General features: G+C 40.4%; 1 protein-coding gene across 1 annotated transcript in view; it reads left to right on the top strand.

Annotated features, from left to right (window-relative positions):
* MRTFA (myocardin related transcription factor A) overlaps positions 1-26,560 on the top strand; it is a 79,210-nt gene that overhangs the window by 35,774 nt on the left and 16,876 nt on the right. The window contains exon 2 of the mRNA XM_080346368.1: positions 12,857-12,922. Within this exon, the coding sequence (XP_080202494.1) occupies positions 12,916-12,922 (7 nt within the window). The 5' untranslated portion in view covers positions 12,857-12,915. The remainder of the gene's footprint in view (positions 1-12,856; positions 12,923-26,560) is intronic.

Below are 26,560 nucleotides of genomic sequence, written 5' to 3'. Positions count from 1 at the left end.
GAAAGAAGGTCAATAAATAAGAGGATATATTGATTTGAGACATGGATTCTTTCTATAATTGACAGTGAAAATTGGTGAAATCCAGGCTTTCTGGACAATCTCCTTTTTAATACAAACGTTCAGAAGTAAAGAAAATATTTTGTAAAAAAAATAGCTATTTGAAAGTTTTCAATAGAAGCGCCCTGGTAGGGACAGGGCCCATCTGTTGCAGCCATGCTTATAAAGACCTCACCCTGTGGTCTTCATCCCCGATGGCAGCTCATGGAGCTGAAGGAAGCACAGAATGGAGTCTGATGGCCTGTCACCATTCTGAGGGTATTTTCTGTAACATCTCTGCTGCATCCTACCAGGTGTCACATTTTTGGTAACCTTCCTCACTGGAACACTTGTCAGGGCACATGCATTGTGTTGCCCAGCTGCATTGTTGGGGAGGGATCTGAGTGATGCCCTCTGGGTGACCGAAGAGATCTACTTTCAACTCTCTGCAAGGAGTTTCCCCAGCTTTGTGTTGCTACTTGTTTCTCTAGTATTAAATGCATGGAGGCTATAGCTGTGGTTTTTTTGTAGAAATGGAATGTGGTGGTAGCCATGTTCTTTGGTTACTCATCTCTGCAAATATCCCAGCAGTGCTGGAAGCCAAGATGTGCAGGCTCCCTTTGCGTAATTTGGACAGTATTACAAGCAGCACGTAACCTGTCCCTGCATACAGTTGTGTGTTTTCTTTCTTATTTTGATGAATGCTCTTTGTGATGCTCTTTTTTTCACTTTCACTTTCCTAAAGTTTCATGCTTCTTTCTGTATTATGTATAGAAGTCCCCCTAAGCCTGCTTGCAGCTCCCTCCTTTTTCTGTTCTCTGATGTGAAATTTTCCCTTTTCAGAAGTGGAAGACAATGTTTTAGAAGTAGATGCTAAACTAGTAGCACCTTTGTGCCTCGCTGAGAGTCTGTTTTACTCCTGCTAATAATAGCAGTCACATTGACTGCAGGCAGTTTAGAACGAGGATTGTGTCTTGAAGACTGACACGTGACTGTGAGTCCAACTACAGCAGTTGCAAATGCTGTCACCGCATAGGTATCTCCCTTGACTCTTAGCTGGAGGGAGCAACAGAAAGGAAACGTGTCTGCCCTTCCCTTGCTTTTGTCCGGTACATTAGTGAAAGCCCACTTCTGTTAGCAGTTGGAGAGAATCTTCCGCTGTGTGCAATGAGTGTGGGAGGACCTGCTGCTCTTGGCAGTCTCCTCTAGTGCCCTTCAGTAGGACTGAGCCAGCAGTAACATTTTAAGCATCTGCAGAATTTGCCCACCAGTCTGAAGTCAGTGGTCACGCAGGCCATTCTGGACTGATGAGTTTTTTTAGTTTCCTGCTTGACCTGTTACACAGAATTATATTATTTAGATATTTATAGCTATGATAGCACTTAAAAATCACACTAAGCCATATAGCTGGATTAATTTTTAATGCCGTGGATCTTCCCCCATGCAAAACCTCCAAGAAAGTTGGTGCTGGAGATCTGTAGTCTAGAGTTTTGAAAGAAAGTAAATATCCAAAAAGAAAGGAAGTAAAAAGTAGTACATAGGTGCTATCTGATCACAGTTCAAAGGGTTTAAGGGAATTTCAGGTGCTTTTTTATGTGTAATGCAAATTCTAGGGATTGGCTTCCGTACTGACCCGCTGTGAGACAGAAGGATATGATAGCTGTAGCTGAATCTTATAACTGTTTTACAAGTAAAATTCATACTTAAACTGTAAAGAAGGCATCAGTCTGTTGCACTACAAAGGCTGGGATTTTTATTTGAACCTCAGATGCCATGATTGTGGCATATGTTCTTTGTAGTCTTTGAGAAAAGAGCAAAGGTGCTTCTCACTACCATGAATTAAAGAAATATCAAGAATCATAGAATAGTCTGGGTTGGAAGGGACCTTGAGAGGTCATCTAGTCCAACCACCCTGCAATGAGCAGGGACATCTTCAACTAGATCAGGTTGCTCAGAGCCCCATCCAGCCTGGCCTTGAATGTTTCCAAGGATGAGGCATCTACCACCTTTCTGGGCAACTCGTGCCAGTGTTTCACCACCCTCATCGTAAAGAATTGGTTCCTTATATCTACCCTAAATCTATAATCTTTTAGTTTAAAACCATTGCCCCTTGTTCTATCACAACAGGCCCTGCTAAAAAATTTGTTCCCATGGTAATTCCTGTAGCATCCACTTGAAGTTCTTGCTAAGAGAGGATACTGAGGCTTGGACAAAAGCTGGTGGCAGGAATGCTAGCCAAATAGGGTCTTTATTTTGCGTACAGTATACATGTTGGGCAAAACCACTTTTGTTCCACATCTCATGAAGTAACTGTCAGCACAATCAACCAACTGAAGCTGGGAGATGCTGAAGCTAGCTAATTTAAAATTGTAAGGGCCCGCTTTCCAAGTTCCCTATATAACTGGTTAATTACTCCTTCTAAGGAACTGCTGGTTTTGTATTTAAATTTGCATACTTCTAAGTCCTTTTTTCTACCACTTGTGGAAAAAACACATTTGCTCTCATTTGCATTTGGTTTCAGTAAAACAAACAGATTTAGGTGGTTAAGAATCTGAAATAGTCTTGGAAATGCAGAATTATTCCACATTTAAGTGGAAAACCCCAAAACACAGCTCATATGTCATGGTGTCCCAGCTGTTGCCATAGTTCCATGGTATCTTGACCATTAGATGATTCCTGCGAAGGGGGCATTTTAACTTCTATGTGTAGAGGGTGCCCTGTGGCAGAAGGAAGGCTGAATCACTGGGCCAACACCACAGTCTGAGAAATGTTTGAGGAAGTTTCTGGTCTTGATATGAGAGGCTCTTAGTAGCACTGGAGCACTGTGTTGTAGCAGAAATTGCAGTATGGGAGGTGATCTATGAAGGAAAAGTATTAGACAATGTCTCTTATTGCTGAAAGAGGCGTGGAAGGATTTCCTTATCAATTTTAGTATTATAAACATGTGTAATCAATCATGTGCTTTATGGGTGTGTAAAAAGGTTGAAGCTCTTTCTTCTTATAGACAGAGATAGCTGTACCTTTCCAATAAAAAACAAAACAAAACAAAAAACAAACAAAAAACCCTAAAAGGATTCAGACTTGTTTTTCCCTTCTGTAGCTTGTCTTTTGTACTGTCACATTAAAAGACAGCTCTAGATTTGATTGTCAGGATATATCTCTTTTTCCTTCATTTGTCCCTATCTGCCACGTCGTATTAAATTATCTTGGAGTGTTTATTTCTAGGGTCTTCTTTGCAAGGTGGTTAAGGGCAACGTTAGTTCCTCCTTGTTCATTGTTTCATGGAAACATAAATTAGTATAGGCTGTGACTCAAGCTTACACGGGGAGTTGGGAAATTCTCTCTGTTTTTCCCCCCCTCAAGGCTTCTCTTCCAGCTATAGATAGCAACAATGGATGTGTAGATGGCATCAACAAGCACTGATTACAGATATTTACTTACGATACTGGTGTGTCAATTTTAGGTAGACCTTTCCACCTAGGTATTTTGTTACAGGGTCATCTTGTTGAATCATGCATGGTAGCCAGATTCTGTAGATATGGATCTGTGCCTAGTTATTCACATGCGTAGTTTTCACCTAACCAGTATTACTGGGAAGAAATGATTTTATAAGAATCTGTACCCTGCACAGAAAGCAAACCAACTTTTCCTGTGTACGAGCTTGTTGCACATTTTAACATGTTGCATATCTTACTAAATATACCAGGTTACATGTATTTCAGGTTATTTTCTTAAAGTCCTATTCAATTTTAATAGTTTCAGTGAGTGCTGAAATGGACTATTAAGTGTACCAAGATTTTATGATAAGAGTGGGCTTCTATGCGTTCAGTAAAAAGACTCATCTACTAATCGTAATGCATTTATCTGATTGTAAATTTTTAGTATTAAAGGAGAAAAAGTTGGCATTGCATTAAAAGTAGCAATGGTTTAAACGAAAACCCCCTAAATTTTACATATTTAATGCAAATAGGAGTTAAATAATGAGGAATGTAAATGCAAATGCAGTAGAATGCACAGTCACTGCTAGTCTTTATTTTAAATAAACATTAAAAGAACCCTGCAAAATTCAGCATAACTTTTGTAGTAATAATAAAGTTTGCATATATTTAGAGTCATATACATGAGTAGCACCCACAAAATAAACACATTCATTTGTGTGCAATATTGAGAACTGAGACTGTAAACTTCTAAGACTATGAACTGGTTCTTCCTTTTGCGTCTGCACATTTTCCTCCCCAGAATGGCAATACTGACCTGAGCCTTTGAGAACCACTGATAGGAGTAACTATCTTGTCCCGTCTGGAGGTTAGATCACGTTATGTTGTGATACCTGGACCATGCTGCTGCTTTTGTTTGTTTTGTAATGCTATGTCCTAACAAAACTAAAATTGCTGTAAACAGTGACTTTATCTTCTAAATACAGCTTTTAATTAACACTACTTCGGTTTTCACATTGTATCAAATATGATACAAAGCCTCAAAAATGACCTGCTGATGTAGCTTGTTCTGTGCTCACAGTATGAGCCAGCTACTTTTGTGGTAACATGTAGAATGAAAATAAATTCTTCTGCTTTTGATTGTGCATTTGCTTCTGATTCCAAATTCTTTGGGGACCAGTTTCTTCTGTAGGTTGGGATATTTGATTCTGCTAAATTAACCATATCAAAGAATCTGTATTTGTCTGTCTCCACTAAGAGAGCTATTTAATGCCTCATAACATTGACTCATTAAAAGATAGTACATGCAAGTATTTCATCATCCTTTGAAAACATTTAAAAAAATTACTCCTATTTCATATTTACAACAGCATCCTCCCAATAAAAAGAGACTTTTGGCCTGTACCTGATTTTTGTTTCTAGTTGCCCAAACTAGTCTTTAGAACATGGTCATATAGACCGTGCATCTAATATGTCAGCACGCATGTGTAAGCTGCATGTTATGTCAATGGTTTTATATGACCCAAGAACATTTTGAGCTGTAGAAGCTTTGAAGAGAGTGATTTTATCAGGAAACAAGCCCTTCTTGTCCTGAGGGTATCAGTTCATTTTCTGTCTTCCTCCTCTTTTTGAGTTCTTAAATGACCAGTCACTCCTTTCTCTGTAGTTTTCAGTTGCTTTTAAAAGCTTCTGGGCATTTGAGAGTCTGAAGGCTTTTAGAAGTGCTGGATGGAAAAAAAACCCTAGTGTTATATGACCCACATTACATCCTTGGATTATTACTAGCACATCTGTACTATTTTGAAAGTTGATGCTTTGGAGGTGAAGGTTCTGCTCTGTTTTTTAAGAATCTCTTGAGAGAGGTTTTAGATCTACATCAGGCAGAATTTTACTCCTGTGCTCACTTGTGCAAATTTGTAATGCTCTCAAAAGCTTACTAAGAGGATAAGAAAGAAAAAGTGGTCATCAAAAAGTTTCAAGTCCTCTATGCTAGATCTGCCTTTGATGCAGTTGTATGGATTTCTTGATTAACCCTGTTTGGCTTTGTGCCTACAATCATCTCTGGTGGACAAGCACAACTGGGTAAGGAGTTTATCAGTGTTTCCCAAACTGCTTTGAGACACCTGCCCATCTAAGCGTATTGTGGCAGAACATTCTGATTTCTGCAGAGCTGCTAAGAAATCCACTTTCATCATTCATGTGACCTGCAGTAGGGACCCACTCCTGGCCCTGGTTTTGTTTACTGTTCTGGATCTCCTTCACAGGCCTCCTCTTTGGGTGTAGGGAGCATGATCCCAACCCTGCTTCTCACAAAGACAAGACCACAGCATGAATATAAATAAGTGGCTTTTGCCTCTAGTGTGAAAAGTTCTTGTAACAGTTTAAGAGACCAAAACAAATTCTCTTTCTATTATTTACCCTCCCAAACTCTATTTTATCAGTACTGTGGTTGCTAAGGAAGAGATGAGGGAACTGCCTGCATTTTAATAGCAGCCGTTGTCACTGCAGTAGAGAAAAGGGGTAACAGAATGTGAGATGGTCTGAAATAGTAAAGAAAGAAACTTCTGCTTAACTGTCCCTTTGCCTAGGCTTGCTCCAAGCTATTCTTTAAAATGCATTGAGATGAATAGAATCATATGCCTGCTATTCCCAACAGCAGTGGATGCCTGCACATTCTGAGGATCAACGGTATATCTGCTGCTTCTCCTTCACCCCACAGAGGGACACAAATTTTTGGCATCCCCTTCCCAGGATAGCAAAATGTCATATAATCCCTGCAGTTTGGGTGTCATTTACAGTCTGCTTCACTTAAATGCTTCTCTGTTAACTGCACAGTCTCCTTAAATGCAAAGCCAGCGTGTATTCCCCATCAGCAGTTAGTGGATTAAAATGCTGTTAGGCTCAGAAAATTGCCTTTAAAAAAGGCCCGAAAAGTTAGCCTTTCTTTGTTGGTAACCCCCCTTCTAGCACATTCTATTTGATGTAGGGGGTGTTGTTGACAGCACGAGAACAACTCAGCTATGGAAAAAAAAAGGTATCATCCACCTCAGCAATTCGAGCTATTTTCAGAATTAATTTTGTCCATTGTATACTCACTCATTGATCACGAAGTATTATAGCTGATTTTTTCTTATAGCTTCTTGTGGATGCTACAAAAATTTTGGTAATAGTAACCACCCTTTGCTGCTTCTGTACAGAAGCATTTTGCAACAGGAGTTTAGCAGATGCTGCTACTGCTGGTGTATGAACCAGCATCTAATCTGGCTTCCCATCGAAGCATGAAAGGGCTAATGCAACTCAACGTTTGTTTTGTAAGCAGGCACAGCTGAAAAACGCTCAGAGACAATTTTCGGTGTGAGGGACAGGTTTTCTTAACACATCTCCAAGGGACTGAATTCAGTTATAAATGTAGGCTATTAACCTCCACTAGAAGCAACAACTGATGTGCTGCATATTCCAAAGCTGAATTTGGCACTGGCTGGTGGTCAAATGTGACTATTTAATCAGAAACTAGGAAAAAAAATCATCTCAATATATTTAGAATGGCTGCTGCTGGCTGAGTGGTAAGTGGAAAGGTGGCTTCACCCTTCAAAGCAGTAATTAATGGCACTGTGATATTTAAGTTAGAGGCCCCAGTGCTGCACAAACAGCTGTGCTGATTTTTGTTCAGCAAGCATCCCATGTCCAAGTCTTCTTTTATGGTTGCATATTATAATTAAGTTGTTTGCATGTAGGCTGTTGGTTTAGTTGAATGGTGTTAAACAGATTGTGGTCAGAAATTGAAAAATATATTTGTGGGCTGCAAATGGTGGCCTAGTGCAACATTGCCTTAGGCTGTGGTCTTTGACCCTCACAAAGTAAACCCAGTCAGACCTACTTAGTGCTATGCCAGTAAAAATTCTCCTAAAAAAATCTTTGTCACTACCAAATGGTAGAGGCATTTATGAACTAACTGGCATGTTTCCATCCCAGTTCATGCTGTATTAATGCTTTCTTGCGAGTTAAGTGGATGCTGTAGCACAGGGCTTTCAAATGGTGTGTGCAGAGGTGCTGAACAGCATACAAATAGATGACCATGAACCCCTGTGAGCATTAAAGTGCACAGTTTGCTTTTTACTGCTTCTACTTACCCTTGCACTTCCCTCAGCTTAGATAATGAAGTTAGGCTAATTTCACTTAGGTTTTGGTAGTTTATCTTTCTAATCACATGGCTTATTGATTAGGTTGCAAGGATGAATTTTTCTATCAGGCAAACTGCTTTCACTGAATTTACAAAACTGACAAATCATGTCTGTGAGCATACAGCCTATCTAGTTAATATGCAATTTATGTCTTGTACTCTCTCTTCTTGCACTGGCATCCTAGCCCAAATTCCAAGGAGCTCTGCTTCTTTGAGCCCCTCTGTAGGGTTTCGTTTGGCTATAGCAGTCTTCCTCCCTTCCTGTTTGGGCTATTGCTCCTGCTCTCTCTTGTAATGCACCATATGGTTGTGCTTAATTGTTACCTTGGTTGGGCAACCTTGAGTATCACTTGGAATTCCTTAGAAGAAAAGGCTTTGTAGAAATGTGAACACAGACTCCCTTTGGCAGAAATCGGTATTCAATGTAACATGCACAAGGCCTCACCACAAGCTGCTGTTCCAAGCTGTGTGCTTCTCTTTGCTAGTTCTCAAAAAACAGGAAATGCCGAATATTTTTTAATTTGTTGTTGTAAACCTGTCCTAGTATGTCACACAGTCTCTAAGATTAGATTAATTTTTTTCTCTCTTGAGAGGCTGAGACTGCAGTCTAGTTTCTATAGTAGTTCTAGTCACACTATTAAACCCGAAGTGTGGTGTAGAAATAGAAGGGCTTTGGGGTATGTATGTGTAAGGGCAGGCACGCTGTTGCAGATTTAGATGACGAGCTGCAAAAAACAACTTAGCTCATCATAAATATTTGTTCTTGCTACTACTTCTAGCTAATGCATCCCTGTACTATGACTAGAGTTGTAAGTGTCCTGAAAGTGTCCATATGGGTGCAGCCTCTGTATATTAAGCATATACTGCTCCAAGCTGCCACCAGCCATGAGTAGGCAGGAGTAAGCTCTGGTCTTGGAATATGCCTGTGGGTTCCCAGTTAAGGCAGCTCTACAGTAAGACGAACAAAAAATAATCATGACTGGCTGTATTTCACTAGCAGTGTAACTCTGTTGATAGTAGCTTGATTGCAATGTTATTTGTCTCTTTGTACAGCCCCCTCCTCAATTCTACTCTACTCCTCTTAAACTGCTGGCAACAGTCCTCTATACAAGCTCCCAGATTTCTCTGGAATGCTTTGCTAATTCTTTGAACAGCTCATTAGAGATATAAAAACTTTATTTCAGAATTTTTCATACATGTGAAATGAATAACTTATGTCTAATTCTGAGTGGAGAAAATCAGACAAACATTCAAAATCCACAAAATGTTGCATAGACTATGACGCAAGTTGACTGAAAGAGATGGGCGGAAAGGTACCAGTATGGAACTTATTTTCTAGCCAGCAGGTATATATTCTCCTTTATATGCCCTGATTTATTCCTAATTTAAAGGTTAAGTACAGGAATAAAGGAAATAGAAGATTGTTGGTTTGTGACTGAAAGACACTCCAGTCTGTCTTTGAGTAACTTAGAAATTCTCTGGTCATTCTAGACCTTTGGCTGAGCTCCATGTACAATAGCCTTGGATTGGCTCTAACGACATCTGTTAATCTATATATAGGATTCACACACTTGCACACGTAAACAGGTGATCTCCTAAATATACAAAATGGTGTTGGGAACTCCAAGTACTTATTTAAGCCAAAATGAATTCGGGAGTGAACTGAAGTAATTCTTTTTGCCCTCCTCCCTGCTGCAAAAAAGAAACTGTATTGGAAAAAAAAGTGCATTATGTGATGATTATAACTCGTGCTTAATATGCATATATATACATTCATGAATTGCAGGAATTACTTAGTGCCTACTAGAAGTATACTGAAAATTACTTTTTTGCTATTCTCCAGTTTAGCCCTCTTGACAGCTGCTAGTTTCTTGTTGTGAAGGGGCATAGTATTTAAAAATAAAGGGTACATATAATGGATAGAGAGAAAGGGTAGTATATATTATATAGAAATAAGATAGATAGTATGATATAGAAATAAGATAGATTTAGAAAATTCATAAGGGAAGCTGAAGTCAAGAAGGGAATTTAAAGTAATTTGATGAAGTCTCTAGCTGCCTGGCTGAGACTGATTTCTAATAAATCTGGGAACGGCAGGGAGACTTCTGAAGAGCAAAACACCAGCAACATTTTGCACCGCTACTGAAAAAGGGTGAGTAAAGAGTGGCTAATCTGGTATCAGTTCCAGGAAAAAGCTACGGAAAATTTGATAAAGACTTTATGTGGTATAAGAATAGCAGTATAATCATGCTGTTCAGCTTTTCAATGTGTGAAAACAGATCTGATCAAATGTGATTTTATTGTTTGGATACGTGAAATTTGGTTGCTAGGGATTTTGTCTGGGTGTAATAGACTTTTATCATGTCTTTAACTTGGTAATGTGGTGTATTTTGTTTTTTAAAAAGTAGCTTTGAATTTCATGAAGTACTGCTTGAGTGGATTAAGAACTGAGTGTAATCAAAGAAAGCAGAAAAGCATTTCTAGTTAGGATCAGCCAGGTGCGGTCTGGAAACTAATGCAGGATAGTAACTGTGGACAAAACAAATATTAGTGGAGGCATAAATAATGACATTAAAAAATGGTTTAGATCATTTAGGCAAACGTAGACAGTTGGGTAAAATGTGCATAAATACAGATGAGGACAGAGTTATGCACCAAGGAGCAAAAAATGCCAGGCACACCTGCTGGGGGGAGTTTTTCACTGAAAATCCCTGACTCTGGGAGGTAAGAGGTAAATAGTAGGTGTAGTTGAAAATGGGAGGGGAAGTAGATGGTTCTAGCAAGTGAATAGCTAAGTGGCAGAAACGGCTTACATACATTGCTAGATGTGTAAGTGGGAAGACACAAGTAATAATGAGATGATCTGCACTTCAAGCTGGAGAGGTAGACCTGATGCTATAGGTCAGTGCCTTGTCTCTATACATGTAGTAAGATGTACTAATTTAGGGTATGGAAATGAGTCCCTGAAATGGCTCACTAGTGCAAGTAATGCCGCACAGCGAGAGATTTAATGTGCCGTTACCTAATGGGGCTGAAATCGCTTAGTGACATGCTGCTGCTGGAGGGATGGAGTCTCACTCCTGCCTTATGTTAGTGTTAGCAAGTACCTGACTATACAGCCGTTGTCTTCAACTCACCAATAAGACAGAAAACTATGACCTGTTTTGGCTGGGCTGCGGTCTCCCATGTCAGTGAGTCCAGCCACCAGTCAGAGGAACATGAGAGATGATGCGGGGAGTGAGAGCTTTGACTGTTGCAGCAAGCTGTTAGCTCAAGTGCTCATGTACACGTGTCATCACCTGATTTGGGTTTTGATCACCTCAAAATGAATCCAGCAAATGAAGAGCTCTGTGAACAGGCCAGCCGTGAGACTGCGTTAGCCCTCTCGCTAGCACAGAAGTCAGAGCATGACTGCATGCTGGGTGGGAGGAAGAGGCTGGGACTACCACTTCTGTTTGCAGTTTCACAGCCAAACAAAGGGCCCGTTCCTTCCCCTCTGCATTCTCTCCTCCTGATTCTGGCTCTTGGCTGATCCCACACAGAATTAGCATGGTGCTCTGTACACCCTCCCTCCCTTCCTTGTACTAAAGGAAATAGTTTCCTGCCCAGGGTGCATATATTAAGAAATCCTAGTTTGGCTTAAGAAACAGAAGAGAAGTAAACTTGGTTGCACACTGTGCACACGGAAGTACCTCCACAGGTAGGAAATATATTCTCACTGTCTCAAACCTTTCAAAGAAAGGTCCATCAGGAGCTGATGGAAGTGGAAGCTAGGCAAATCCAAGGGAAAATTTCAGTGTGCATTTAAGTGAGGGTGATTAGCTGCTGTGCAAACAACCAAGGAAGAGATGGGTCTCTTGTTAACTATTTATGAAGACCAGAGCCCTTCGTGGGTGGTGTATCTTAGTTAAATGCAAATTGAAAATAGGAGGTTGAAAGAAACAGGCAAAATATAATGATGTGTGTAAGTACATGAAGTGGTATCTCCTTAAATTTTTTGTTCCCTACTTTAGGGAGTGAACAGTGTGAATTTAGATATAATGTACGAAATGAATGTGTTGGTCAAGAAAAGTCCTTGAGAAAGGAAGCATAAGAGTTATAATGAGATTGTATAGTTGGACTGTAGTTTTGCTGTCTGGTGGTTCCACTGCCTTTGCTTGGACTTCTTTTATGTGGACTATACAACAGAGATCAGCTTGACAGAAAAATTGAAATGAAAACAGGGAAGATGCCATGCCATTCAGTCGATAATATTTTATGTTGAGTATACTTGGGTACTTGTTGAGTTTGAGCTTGATTGTGGACAGGATTCAGTATCTATTGATGTTCACTTAGGTTGTCCTAAATTGAAGTGTATGTGTGCACGCATGCGTGCATTCATGCGCATATGTGTATGAACATGCACGTGATTTTTTTCCTTTGGTTTTGAAAAGTCCCTTTTGTATGGAAGCTGTCTTTGACTGTTTGTAAGAAACTGCTGTTATAATCTAAATGTTGAAATTATGACTCTTCCAGAGTTTTTAATTAGGGGGGGAAAAAAAAAAATTAATTACATTTCACACAGGTAAAACATATGTTCTAGTTGTTCTAGTACTCTAAAATAAATAGGAAAAAATTGTAGTGATAAGGGATTCCTTTTGCTGTGAAACAGGGACGCTTCTAGAAATATCCATGATATTTCGCTTTGATGATATTTTCTGAAGGTGAATTTCTCTGTTAAGGAAGGAAATCAGCCTTGTAATTTAGAGTAATGGCCAGTAATTTTGTCATATCAATTTAATCTGCACATAGTAATTAGAGTTTTCAGGAGTCATTAGCAGCTGGGGTGTCACTCTGTGTTTATTGGAGGATTGTCAGCAGGTGTTTCTCTTTGTTTGTTTTTTAATATTAATGGTTTGGAAAGAAGTTGGTGCTCTAGAAAGAATTGAGAAACAGGCCTGGCTTTGCGGATTTTTATCACCCTGCCAAGACCCTGCGCAACTTCCTCTCCCCGTTACCCGCAGCAGAATACGGAAACCTGACTGCCGAAGGCCACTTCTGCAATTGCAGGGTGCAGGGGAGCGGGTGGGAGGAGGGTCTTTTTGTTCTGCTGCTTGCTAGAGCCTTGGCACCCAAAGAAGAAAACGAGATGCGTTTGAAAATGTCTCTTCGGTTTCTCGCACTGATGGGTTTCCTTCTCTTCCCTCTCTCTGTTGTCGTGCAGTGCTGCAGTTGAAGCTCCAGCAGCGACGCACACGGGAGGAGTTGGTGAGCCAAGGGATCATGCCGCGTAAGTATCACTTAAACTCTTTGCCTTGGTGTCTTCATGCATGATTTTGAGTGGAGAATGGTTTAACATAGGATTTGAGAGATCTGATTTGAGTTTCTCTGTTGCTGGATGAAAAACATTGTATGTTAGAACTCCACCCTGTCCCACCCAACCTGGTTCTCCTGAAGTGCTGGTGCTCTAGGTGTGGAGCCACTTCTGATATTGAAGGAGAGAGTGGTGGCTCCAAGTGTAACTGTACTCCAAAGCAATGTTTATATTTTATCCCTGTGGAGAAGAGTCTTCTGGAGAATGTGCTATATTAGAAGTGCCTTATATACTTCATGCATGTTGATAATCACTCTTTGAACAGGCTTCCTGCCTCTGCAGTTTCTGTTCTTGTTTGTCAGCTCCCCAGACCTGTGAGGCAGTTGCAACTTTGTATGTCCATATTCCATAAACCGAGTGAAAACAGGCAGTACCTACAAGATGTTAATCAACAAGGGGCCATGTTTTATGTTTGTAGCTAGAAAACATAGCTAGAAAGAGCCCAGTGGGCATCAGCCAGTCCCCTTCCTGAAAGGGAAAGCAAAATCTGCAGAGCTAGAGAACTTTTACTTCTCTGGGTGGACACACAGGATATACACTAATGCCAAGCTTTAATAAATTCACTGTCAGGTTAGTGTTGGAGAAGGTTTTTGTTTTGTTTTGTTTCCTGCCTTCCCCCCAAAATGCAAAAAGATATCTGACGAAGAGTTTTGTCATGCTTTGGTACCTCCGAACTAGATGACTTAGAGGTAACAACTTGAAGTGAGCCCAAAGAGCAAGTGTTTTATTTTTGAGGTCCTATCAGTTTCACTTAATAGCTTTAGTAAAAGGTGATGGATCAGCTGTATGTTTTCTTCTTGCAAAAACTTTGCCCTCCTCCATTTCACAAGCCTTACTTGAAGACAGTGTAGTAATGAGGAGTTTCTCATCCCTTCTATTTCTGGGGTACACACTGTAATATGACACAGTGATATGACTTAGACTTTGCTAAAGGTGTAAGGTTAGGCTGTCAGCTCTCTCTCTGAATGAAGAGAACCTGTCAGCAGCACTCTGTCAGCTGAAAGGGGCTCGCTGGAAGGCAGCGACATGCTCTGGGACCCCTACTTAAAATTCTGTTACCAAATCAAAAAGAAAAGTTTGTCCTGTCTGGCTATAGTACCTTATGCCTCTCTTCTTAATTTTACCTGGGGAACTTGTATATGTTCTTTTACAGAACATGCTTACTTGCTCTTGGATGAAAGACTACTGTCCTAGTGACTGTGCCCTTTTACTAATGCTTCCCAGAAGAAAAATGTTTCTGACTTCTTTGTGGTCTTCTGCTTTAGGTGGATATGCATGCAAATAGTAGATTAAATTATGTTCAGTACTGGCTTTCTTCAAAGTGTGGCGGGCCAAACTTGTGATTCCTGAGAGGGGTCTGTTTTACAGGCCCTTTGAAAATGAGGCCCTTGCAAGTAATTCAAGTAAGGCACCAAGAGTAATTAGTCAGTCATAAATTTGCTTAAAATATGACTTAAATAACTAGTCTTTGCAGACTTATGCCATTTGTTTCTTCATTTGTGTCTCTTATATGTGAGTTTTATGATGGACCAAAGAATGCTCAGTGAAATATCATTGTGAAAATATTGGCAACACATGAAAAGGTCCTTTCGGCAATGGAGAAAAACCACTTTAGCAGATCTGCTCTAAACATGATTTGAAATTAGTTCTCTCCAAGTCATGGTATCATTTACCCATACTGCCAACTGGAAATAACCACACATAAGGTAATGTTTAAAACATTATTTGCCTGGACCATTCTTAATGAGAAGATCAGATGTGAGATAGATTTTGATACTTAAAGTAAAAGCCCCATTTTTAACCTCAGAAGTACAGAGGATGACTATGGGCCATGTTCCTCTTGAAGGCGTCCCAGGGCCACAGCAGTTTTGCTTCTACTTTCAGCAGTTCAGAACAGACATTTTTACTTAGTACTGGAAATATGCAGGTATCCTGTATTCTTTCTCCTCTCTGCTCTGTATCCCTGTCTGTGAAAACATTTAGGTACTTAATGTTGTTCCTCTGTCATTTACTACTAAACGTGGCTACACTGGGTCCCATGTCTCCCTCTTGAGTTGGTTGGTCAGGAACTGAGCCCCACACAGTCCTTTATGATGATTTAACACAAAAATAAAAGTGGGAATCCAGAGGATGGTTTGGTGCTGAATTAAATGAGCTGGAGCACTGGTTGTCTTCTAGCCTTTATTTTTCATCCAGAGAGCCTTAACGCTTGAAAGAATTATGGTAGTTGCAGTGGTATCTATGTTAGCATTATAGCTTGTGTCAGAAAGGTGCTTTTGAAATGAAGCTCCTGATTGCACCTGCCTACTGTGCCTTGCTTTGGACAATGAAATGAAGTTTGAGAGTTGGATTAAATTGGGTAAACTGGAAAGTAAACTGGAAAATATTCTGCCTACAGCTAATATGCATTCAGGCCGTGGGACCAGACTACAACTTGTCTGGAACCACACCTCCCATTTCACCTTCATGTATAGAGTGTGGATGTCGATTCCTCAGCATCAACAGTTTCTCTGTGCAGATTTGGCCTTATTGTGCTATCGTACATAGATTAGATTAGGTTGGCCTTTAATACAGATCAGTTCCGGGATCTTGTAGCCAAGCAGACGTGCAAAAATCGATGAACCAAGTGTGGGAAAAGTACAAGTATTTGTTTGATGTTAAAAGCTCTCTAGTGTGCAAACTCACTTTGCCTTTGTTTCTCCTGACTGCAATAAAAGTCTTATATGGTGTTTATATTCAGCTTAGCGCCCTGAACAAGAAATTGTACTTCAGGCTTCCATCAACACAAGGTATTTGGACACTGTGAACCTGAGAAGTGGGCAAAGACACTTTTGTGTCACGTTAAAGTGAGAGTCACATCACTGCTGCTTTGCTTGTTCAGAACAGAGCTGAGAATTGCTTACTTTGTTTCAATGTGGAATTTTGTTTATGTGGTAGAGAGGAAAGGCAAATGTTTCAACATTTTTTTAGCAAGTACACTTAATCTTGCTTGAATAACCTTTCCAACCCACCAGCCACCTACAGGAGGGCTATGCTTCACTAAGGGGTTAGTGTATTGTAGTAAGAAATAAAGCATTTATAAGCAGTGACAGAAGATTGAAAATAATTGGGGTTTATGCTTCATTAATTCTTCTTGCTTTTCTGTTATCACTTTGTGTAACATTTGACTAGTAGCAAGGTTCATTAGTTGAAGATTAAAATACTCAATTGCCCATAGTAAGTCTTCATCTGCTGCTGATATACCTGTGATTTGAGCTAGAAGGACTGTGTCTAGAAACAAGGAGAGCTGAGTTTTCGTATTTATCCAAGTTTTGACCTATTTTCTGAAAGTGCAAACAGACAAGCTTTTTTTGCTATTTGCATTTTTTTGTGGCTATGCAGAGGTGATTTTCATCTTCTTGTCCTCATAAAATGCAAGCTAAACTGCTGTCTGTGCTCAGCTCTTTGAACTCTCATACTGTAGATGAACAGTCAGATGCTGTCAGTTTTTACACTGTCAAATGTATAGGTTACAGCTTTTTTAAGGTTTTTGGGAGGAGTATTAAACACCTAGTTTTCCATCCTTGAAAAGAATGTTTAAAACAGGAGCTAATGTGCATCTGAGTAGAAAGACATGTGGGAAAGTATCTTCAGCTAAAACAGTGAGAATTTTTAGGAGAAAGACACTTAGTAAATGTAGTAATATTCTGCTTTGCAAAATATGTTGCACTTTTTCTGTTTTGCGAGGTGTGAAACTTCACATGCCCATTGCTTTATCCACCGAGATTGTGATCTTAGGCTTCTGGCTGCAAACACAAAGTGTCAGCAAGCATGCAAGGTTGTCATGTGGCACAATCCTGCAGGACAGCTGTTGTTGTGACCATCAAGTTCACCTAAGCAGGTGAAACAGAAGTAGAAGATCATTTCTGGGAACATGCCTTGTGATGCTCTATCGCGCTGCTTTGTGAATATCAGAAAGATGACACAAGCAGCCTTTGAAAAGGGCATCGTCTGGACTGGAGTGTGGCTGTAGTACAGGCAGAGAATTTCCAGGAGCTTCTTTTTTTCTTCAGTCTGTTTGATGTCTGCCAGATTTTGTGCCCACATCCAACTACTCTGACTGTAATCCAAAAAGGATGATGTTTGTGCTGTTTTTATAACATGACTGTTTTTACAGGCACTGAGGTGTTTTTGTGCTGTACATCTGCATTACCAACACTCTGATGCAGTTTTCTTCTTGGGTGTATTTAGGAATACAAGATTTGTGAATCTTGTGCCGCTGGGTTTCAGATTCTCCTGAGAAGAGTGTATTCTATCTCCACACTACACAAAGAGAGCGTGCTATAGTCCAACTGTAACACATCACACAATTAGGAATGATTGTAATACAGCAGAAGGTCTAAAGATTATAATCTCTTAGGCCTCTCATATCACTAGCTACATATTTTTTTTTGTAGCCATGATGACAATGGATAAAATTTAATATTTACTAAAAAAAACCCCTAAAATTCAGGGTGTTTTTGTTTTGTTTTGTTGGTTTGGGTGTTTGTTTTTTTTTTTTTGGGGGGGGAGTACTGTGAGACACTGCTTAGAATTAACTCTAAAGAAATTCCCATTTACTGGGGGCACTTAGTGATTTAAAGATACGGCACACAGATTATACTTTGGCGTGTCTGGCGTATCAGTGTTGATCATTGTTTAGTCAAAGCTTGTCACTGGTGTTCTGCATCCAGCACAGCTGCCATCACAAGAAAACAAGGATCTTTGAGGTATTGATTTCAGGAAGCAAAATGCTTGCCACCTGTGAATTTCTAAGGTTAAAAACTGTCTCTAGACTTTAACACCTCAACCCAAAATTTGGCTGTACATCCGCACTTGAATTTGTGTAGAATAGCTAAAAATGATAGTGCTGTTTTAGCCTTTACCTGAAAGTCTAACCACTTGTCAATTTTCAAAGAGTAATTTGGTTGATGAAAATTATACACTTCTGACTTCATTGCATAGCTCTACATTTAATATTTTATTCATGTTCCTATTTTCTTATTAAGCTGCCAGTTTTAAACCTGAAACTTGTCAATATAGTATATGTGGTGGTAGTTGAAGGAGACGACCCTTGAGGATTTAGTCAACTCCTGGTTCCTGTTACAAATGGGTACAGTAGAACATATTACATGTTGTCAGAAACAAAAGACAACAAAAAACCCCTAGCTTTTTTAATTGCTTAACTATTGTGAAATAGGAGCATCTTTTGATATATGTCAAAGAAAGGAGAGGGAGTAAGCTGTTGGAACACGTACAGTTATTTACATGTGCAGTATTTTTTCATATCAGGAACCATTCTGCAGTCATGCTGGTGATTTCAGGTGCTAATTCTTAATGTCTTAACATTATTTTATCTTCTACATAAAGGCCAGGATAGGTGCACTGCTATGCTTATGTGCAGCTTTACTGATTCAGAAAGGTTGCAGTCGACATTTTTGAGACTGTTGTGTGTTATATTTGAGCTGCAGATAAACCAATTGCTCTATCACCCTGAAAGAGCTCTTCCTGCTTTACTAATTTCTGATGTGTACTGTGTTCCTGTAATTCTCTTGCTGCTTTACATATCAGGTCTCTGTAGTGGTGTTCCCTATAGTTTTTGGAATATGTTTATAGTAACAAAAATACATTTTTTTCCTTCCCTGCCACCTAGTGTTTGCTATTCTGCCCATTAGTGACTGCTTCACTTTCATACCTTTTTTCCACCAAACAAGCTGAAATGATGCTTTTGTTTAGAATCACACAATCACAGAATGTTAGGGATTGGAAGGGACCTCAAAAGATCATCTAGTCCAATCCCCCTGCAGGAGCAGGAACACTAAGGAGTTAAAAAATAAATGTATGGACTGTAAATATAATTATTCCCAGACTTGTTTAATAAAATGTCCAAACCTGTCAAGTCTTTAAGATCTAAAAATAATAACTTTAACACTCCATATAACCTCTGAAACCTTGCTATTTCCTGGTTCATTGCTTACAGAATGGGGCCTCAAAAATAAAGGCTACAGTGAGGTGTTTGATATACTCAATGTCATACTCTGAGAGTAAGGCTGGAACACTAAGCAAGTATCATAAAACAAACAAAAGCTGTAGAGGACACTTGCAGCTGTATTTCTGTTTGTGGCATGTAAGCACAGAAATCTGTAACTGGTTTTATTTTAATTTTATTATCTACCAGTAAATTGTCTCCTAGGAATTATTTGCTGGTTCTTTGATCTCTTCTCTTGAAGCACAATTTCAAAGCCTTGAGGCTTCGTGTGGAGAAGGAGTCCGTGCATTTAAGCAGAGAGCCTCATTGTCAGGGGCCTAATAACTGCACCTGATTTGTTTATAGTTTTAGATAGCTGTCTGTGTTTGTTTTCCATGTGTTTATATAATTTCTGATTAATGAGACATGGTTGGAGTAGAAGAGTTCATTTTGTTAGGAATGGAAGTGTGCTGTTTGCTCTTTCTGAAGTTGTAGAAAGAAAAGGCCGTTCTCAGGGGTTAGATAGGCTGCATTTAGTCCTTGATCCCTGCAATGATAAAAGTTTTAACTCTGCCGGTTGCAAGAGAAACATAATAATTCAGAGGAGTAAAATACGGTATGTAATAACAGCTTTTTTCCCCTTCATGTTCCCAGAATCATCTTGGATTCTTTCTTGCACGTTGGCTGGGAATGGTTTCTCCTTTTTGTTCTTGTGGCCCCATACCTCCCCAGCCTGAGCACTCCATAAAGTTGTCAGAAGAGTTTTCAGATGGTGATTATTCATCCAAGAAGCAGGCATGAAGTCTGGTCTAGGAGTGGATGGATCAATGGCTTTTCACTGCAAGTTCCTTATCTCCCATTTTTTGGAGGTGGCATAATCAATGTTGAACCTTGAAAAATATTAGCTCTTTCTGTCAATAATTTTGCATGTTTGCTGTGACAAACCTATACTTCAGGCTTTTCACAGTTAAAACTAATGAAAATCTGAAACTGCTGTATTGTAAGGGAGATACTGCTGTAATAAAGTTACTGACAGTTTTTCTGAGTCGTGGACGTGGGCTCTGGAGAGGTGCTTGATTCAGGCATTGGAAGCAGCTCAGCTGGTGAGTGGCTCCACAGAGAGCGGAGCTGAACTAGGGCAGGGTACCACAGTCCCACCTGGGTGGATGCTTGTGCAGCCAGGGCAAGCCCAGTTCAGGGAGCTGGAAAGTGGCTTTTTTGTGGGGAGACATCTCCATGAGCCAGTATGCAGGCTCATCAGTACTGATGCAGGTGAAGGAGTGGCTCTGTGAGGTGGGGTGTCAGGGTGGGATGACCTGTCAGCTCTGGATTCCACAACAGCCTGAGCCTCACCAGTCTGTCTAACATGGCCTTTGTTTGGCTGCTGTCTTCTGTGCCATGTCTCTATCGATTGGAATAGCTTGGTAAGAGGGGAAGCTCTGTAAAGCCATAGCACAACTGTAATGCCCTGCTCTGGTAGTGTTGGCAACAGTAACAACGTGGAGAAGAACCTTTCTCTAGCCTTTCTTCAGTTAGAGACTAGAAACACTCATAATTCTTTAATAAAAATGACATTGTGCTTGAAGCGTGTCACTGAAGGGCAAAGCTGTATTTGAGTGCCAGAGATTGATGTGTTTTTCACCTTCATAAAAATATTTGGATTGTTTTTTTTACATCAATCTTAATTTTGAATTTTCTGAGTTTATATATTTTGAGGTTTGAATAATCACAGTTTTCCAGTTGTGGCTTCTTTTTGTATCCTTAACCTGATACTCAGATCTTAGCCTTCATCCAAGGGCTCTTACTAATGCCAGGGGTATGAAATCAGCAAGAATTCTCAAGTGTGATCAGGTCTGTGTGCTGGATGCGAAACTCCTTGGAGCTGCATAAGGAGAAAAGGGTCCTGTTGGAGATCTCTTTTCCATCACCTGTGTATTTCCCACCCCCTTTTCATATTTCCACAGTGTACTGCTCTTTGATATTGTCCCACTAGCAAAGTGACGGCTCCTTCTGTCCATGTGACCCAATTTTTGGATACTTTTTTCTTCCATGCTGTGAGATTTGCTTTTTGGAAGTGGGGTGAAGATGAGGGGAGGAAGAAAGCACCAACTGCCTTGCTCTGTGGTTCAAGTTTTGTGTTTCTTACTAAATGCTATGGGGTGGGAGCCCCACCCTGAACCGACAGAGGAAGTCAGCGAGCCTATTTGCAGCACTTTATCTCATCTTTTTACGAAAGCATAGTAAACAAGAGATAAACTAGAATTTGGTTGAGAGCAGGGATGAATAGCTGCAGCAGGAGGCCTTCTGCCACTTTGAATTAAGTCAGCGTGCCTGAGGCTGGGTTTGGACATGACAGGAGCTTCTCTTTGTCATAGCAAAGGGAGATTTTACCTTTCCCTCAGGAACTGATCTAACTGAAGAGCAGAATACTTGACTCAGTAGTTTGAATTTAGCTGTAGCCTTTCTACAAACATTGTATGTTGTTGGATCAACTGATTTGCAGGTCAAATATTACCTTGTTATCTATGATGAGCTAGATACTATGGCCAAAGAAAGCTCATGTGCTGTCTCTCCCCTGTTATCCTGCATGTCTGATAGCCTCCAGTAGTTATCTTACCAGTTGCAGAAGGTTTTGCAGCTTCTACTCCTCTGTAGGCGCTTGAGCTATGAGAGCCTATGAAGACCTTTTTGCCTTTCTTTCTTCCCTTTATTGGGTTCCTTGCAAACCTTGGTGTTTTCTGTCAGATGGAAAAGCAAATGCAGGGTGTAGACATGTTTTGACCTCTTTTTCTCAGCATTTGAGTCAGCCCCCTTCCTCTGCTGTGTTTTGTTCTTAGAGTGACTGAATTTGGTTCTGATTCCACCTATTTCTTAAACTAGGTAACAGGAACTTGAAGATCTATATATGACTATCTTTGAAAACTTTGCAAGGATAAAAATCGCTTTTGTACTATGCCGGGTAAACCCTGAAGAGAAGTGTTTGAACCATTTTACCTATCTTTTTGTCTCTGCTTGGAGATTTGGATTTGATTCCTGGGCCTTGATCCAGTCTGTTTATAGCAGCACCAGTTTGATGCTTTGCAGCAATATCTCCATTCATACATAGCCATTTTCAAAATGTGGCTTTTGGACTGAGGGAACACTGAACTCGTGCACTGCAGTTTTGGACCATGTTCCATAGGAATTAATACATTGCTTTGAAGCAAAGATTAGCAACTTCCATCCTCATGCTTTGTATGGAAATGTGTGCATCATTGTAGACAGTTCTGTGTGCTGCTGCTTAGCTTTGGGGGGGTCAGATGGAAGGACAGTAGTTGCAATGTATAGCTGCAAATGTTTTTGAAGCAGGGTGGAGGCACAGAACAGTTGCATCAGTGATCTCCAGGGAGATTTCTCATGGTAGCTGAGGGTGTGACCACAAAGATACTAATGCTTCAGGAATTCTGGTGATGAAGCATCAAAATGCTCCACAAGAAGTAGCAGAGAGACTAAAAAACTAGGTTGTATGTGATAGGAATTTCATCAGATCCTTGCTAGCCGACCTGTCTATGGTAGGAAAACCATGTCCTGCTGTCAGTCATCTAAAGCTGAGGGGTAAAGCTCATCCTCCTAACTGTAGGTGTTGCAAATTGCCAGATGGTTGTCCGAGTGGGGCAAAAGTATTTACAACTCAGTGAGGGGCACCTGCTGGACTCTGCTGTCCCAAACCCTGTTGGTGATGCTATTGTCACTTCTAGTCTTTCACTAAACCACTGTTAGTGCTTGTTGGGCCATTTGTAACATCAGGCTATTTTCCTAAGGTGGATGGGGCAGTTTGCAGACATAGGGCCTGTGGTGCAGCAGCGTGGGGGCTCCTGCTGCAATGCTGGCCTTAAGCCCAGCCTATCATTTCTGAGTTTGTCTGGCAGGGCAGTTTTTGCTCAGTTTTGCTGACACTTATTGTTTGTAGAGCTGTGTTGTAAACCAGCGTAGCAGTCCAGGTTAAAATAACTCTTTCAAAACAACGGTGGTCTGAGTCCACGAACAGTTTTGTCAGCATAACTTGTGGGCTTTTGTCCCAGGCCTGGGTACAGGAGTGTGGGCAGAAAGAGTAACTGCAGTTTGTTGTGGGTGAAAATACCATGTGCATATCATGTAGAAACAAAATCAGAAAGGCAGGCAAAAGGTACACCTAGCAGAGGGCATCAGAAGTTACTTCTTCATTCTCGAGTATCTCAGTGGCAGAGAAATATCAAGGAATTTTTTTCTGCATAAAGTGGAAAGCAAAAGCTCTCAACAGCTTATACTACTCTTGTAGTTCAGCAAGTTGGTTTTTTTTCCTGTGGCAGCACCTATTCTCATCAGGGGCTCACATCAAGTTTTGCTAACAAATCTAGTGAAACTGGACAGGCAGTTAGATCAAAATTTGAACCAAGTTGACTAGTATCTCTTTTGGGGGAGGGGCAAGTGCCATAGGGATGTGCTGGAGTGGTTTTATGGTGACAGTTCCCTAGTACAGCTCCCTGTGCAGTAGGAGTACAATTGCATCACTGGCAAGGCAGATACATGTGGGATGTGGGAGAGAAGGAAGGAGAGGTCATTACTTGAGCTGGACCTACTGCCAGACTAAATATTTGTTGAACTGCCTCCCCCAGAAGTCAGTGTGTTGAATGCACTTCTTGGGTTTAGAAAGATGCTTGACACAGGCTTGCTTGATGTTATTGTAAGCAAACTGGGACAACTCAAAGCTACGTGTGCAACCGGTGAGAGAACAGTGTTGGAATAAAGGCTTGGTGTCAGACTGGGAGGATGTGTTGAGCAGGACTTTTTGGGTGGAGAGGGAGAAGCTCTGTGTCTGATACTATTCAGTATTTTCAGTAATTTGATGTAAACAGAGGAATAGCATGCATATTTATGAAGCTTGCAGGTTAGTAGACTGGGAGGAGGACAGGATTGGGACTCCAGTATTTGGAAATGCAGAGAAATATTGGATAAAACAAAGAAAAATGCAGAGTTCCTGTATCTTGGTAGTTCTAGTCAGCGGTGTGAATTGAGGATGGAGAATGGCTAGACAGCAGTTCTGCAGAAGAGGATTGGAGACCTTTCATGGTTTGTGGGCCAAGCATGAGTGAACATGTTATGCATTTTATGTACAAAGAAAGGCAAACTGTCTGGGACCTAAAACGGAGAAGCGTTACTTAATAATCATTTAGCTCTGTAAAAGCTGATAAAGCCTAGGCTGGACTATGTACCTGATTTTGGACACTATACTTCAAGAAAAATGCAGACCAAATGGAAGGAGTCCAAAAGAAAGTAAACAAGTACAGATCTGGGAAATATTATCTATAAGGGAAGGTTGAAATAACTGGCTTTAGTCATTTTATGTAACAGAAGACTGTAGGAAAACTGAAGATGCAAAGAGGAACAGAATAAATTGCTTTCTGTAATGATTGCAAGTAAGGCAAGGAATAATGAGTATAAACTGTAGGAAGGGAAATGTAAGTTAGACATGCAGAAAGGTTTTTGACTAGTAGGGACATCATGCACTGGGATAATTTCTGTGCAGTAATATTGCATTCTTTCATGAGAGGTCTTCAAGAACAGGTTAGTCAAACTGCTGTAAGCAATAGTCAGAAAGGATTAGGTGATTTGAGCTTCTTCATCTCTTTTTTCTGTGGTTATATCTGCTGCTTCAGGTACCAAGGGCTGTGAATGTGAATCCTGTGCCAGTGATAGAAATGCTGCCCCATGCCTACCTGGTCACCATGGCTTCTGCTCCACCGACTAAGCTGCTAATTTGTGTACATGGTCAGAATGAGCCAGAATAGCTGATATGGCTGAAAAAAAGTAGAACTTTGGCAATATGGGTAATTTTTAGTGGAATGGATAAAGCAGCACTCAGGTGAGCAAGCCAGCTGGGTACAGAGAGCAGCAAGAGTTTTCAGGGGTCAGTGCCCAGTGGCCGGGGAGGGCAGTGGTGGGAGCTTGAAGATGGGCATGTCTGCATTGTGGGTCTCCTGTGGGGCTTACCCAGAGCCTTACTGCTTCAGTGTTCTTTACAGAATTTTTCCTTTTTTCCATTCGCTGTAGTAAAGTTACCGGAGTTGCTCCACAGCTCTGGGCTATGTAATCCTTTCAAAGCTAGAAGAATGTACAAGACTGAGTTAACTTCGAATAGAGTTTGATTTTACAATAGACACCCTCTTCTGACATGTTGGCCCCATCCTAGATTGCTGAGGGAAGCACTGAAGGATTTGTGCCCTCTTGACATTTTCAGAGGTCGAATATAAAGTCCTCTGTCATGTTGCCAGCCCCCCAGTGCTTGTTTCCAGAGGACTAGTCATGAGAGGCTGAAATTGTTCTTTACAAAGTTCTTCCTGTAGCAGTTTTGCATTACTAACTATTTAATGTATATGTGATTGGGGGAGGGGGGGATCTCTTTTTTACTCAGAGATTCTTTTCTTTTTGCATTGTTCTTCTGTATGCAAGAGTTTTCCTGGGCTACCTGTGAAATCAGCTCTTGGCGTTGACTTTCCTGACCATTTGCTATGGTCAGGGAAATGTCACTTAAAGTTCACATGCTGCCTCTTACTGACAGGAGGCGTAGGCAGGAAGGGAAGAGTAAAGAATTAGTGCCATGCTGCACGTTCCAGTGGTAGGGAACTTTTGAAGATTCAAGATGAGTCCTGCTTCGCTTGTCTCCAGGGTAGATTTTTGTGCCAATTTATATGTTGTATGATATCTTTGCCCAAGTGTACCCAAACTTTTATTTCACTTTTCTGAGATATGTATACAGTAAAAGAAATGAGTTCAAGCATGTGGACATTCACAAGCAGCTTGTAGGCTTGAAAAGAGTATTTCCCAGTATTATTTGCTGCTTGTTCTTCATCAAAGTGTAATGGTCAGGATGCCCAGGAGTTGATGTCTCAGCTAGCCAGTGAGGGGTTTTTTTTGGTATTGTTTTTGCAGTTATTGCAAAACCATATCTCTACCCTTACTTTGGTTTATCCCAAAGTGCAATCAGTGCACTCCCATTTTCCAGCTTGCATAACTTTCTCTGATGATTTCTCTCTGTAACCAAATTGTATTAATCTGAAGAGGAACTATTTGCCTCATCATTGTAGGGGTCTGTATACTCACTCACTCTGGTTAGTTCTCAATTATTGTTTATTTATCCTACAAATTATTCTTCATTCATTTCTGTAGTCTGAATCTCATCTGTGATGCCCTGGTGTATTCAGAATTCCTGTCATAGGGACTAAATTCTGCTTTTTACTCTGATAATAAGAACCTAGAGGGACTCTGCCTGTATTTTGCAGAATGTGTGTGTCTTAACACTGTGTCGTTGGCTGCTCCGTTTTACTCTGTAGGAAATAGTTTAGAAATCTACACGTGCATTTGAAGTAGTTTCTTACATTGCATTTATGTATAGGCTTTTATTTTTAATAGCCATTTGAGATTTCATTATGAAGTTGCATTTGAGAAATATTTAATCATTTGGTCTTAAGTGAAAAATAGTACAAGTAGACTATTTCATAGGATCGAGATGCAATACTTTGGAGTTACTGTACAAGTTAGATTTCTGTCTT

Source organism: Nesoenas mayeri (genome assembly GCF_963082525.1).
Source record: "Nesoenas mayeri genome assembly, chromosome: 1".
Taxonomy (NCBI): domain Eukaryota; kingdom Metazoa; phylum Chordata; class Aves; order Columbiformes; family Columbidae; genus Nesoenas; species Nesoenas mayeri.
Note: the sequence above shows the minus strand (reverse complement) of the source record. Positions and strands in the feature narration are given on the sequence as shown.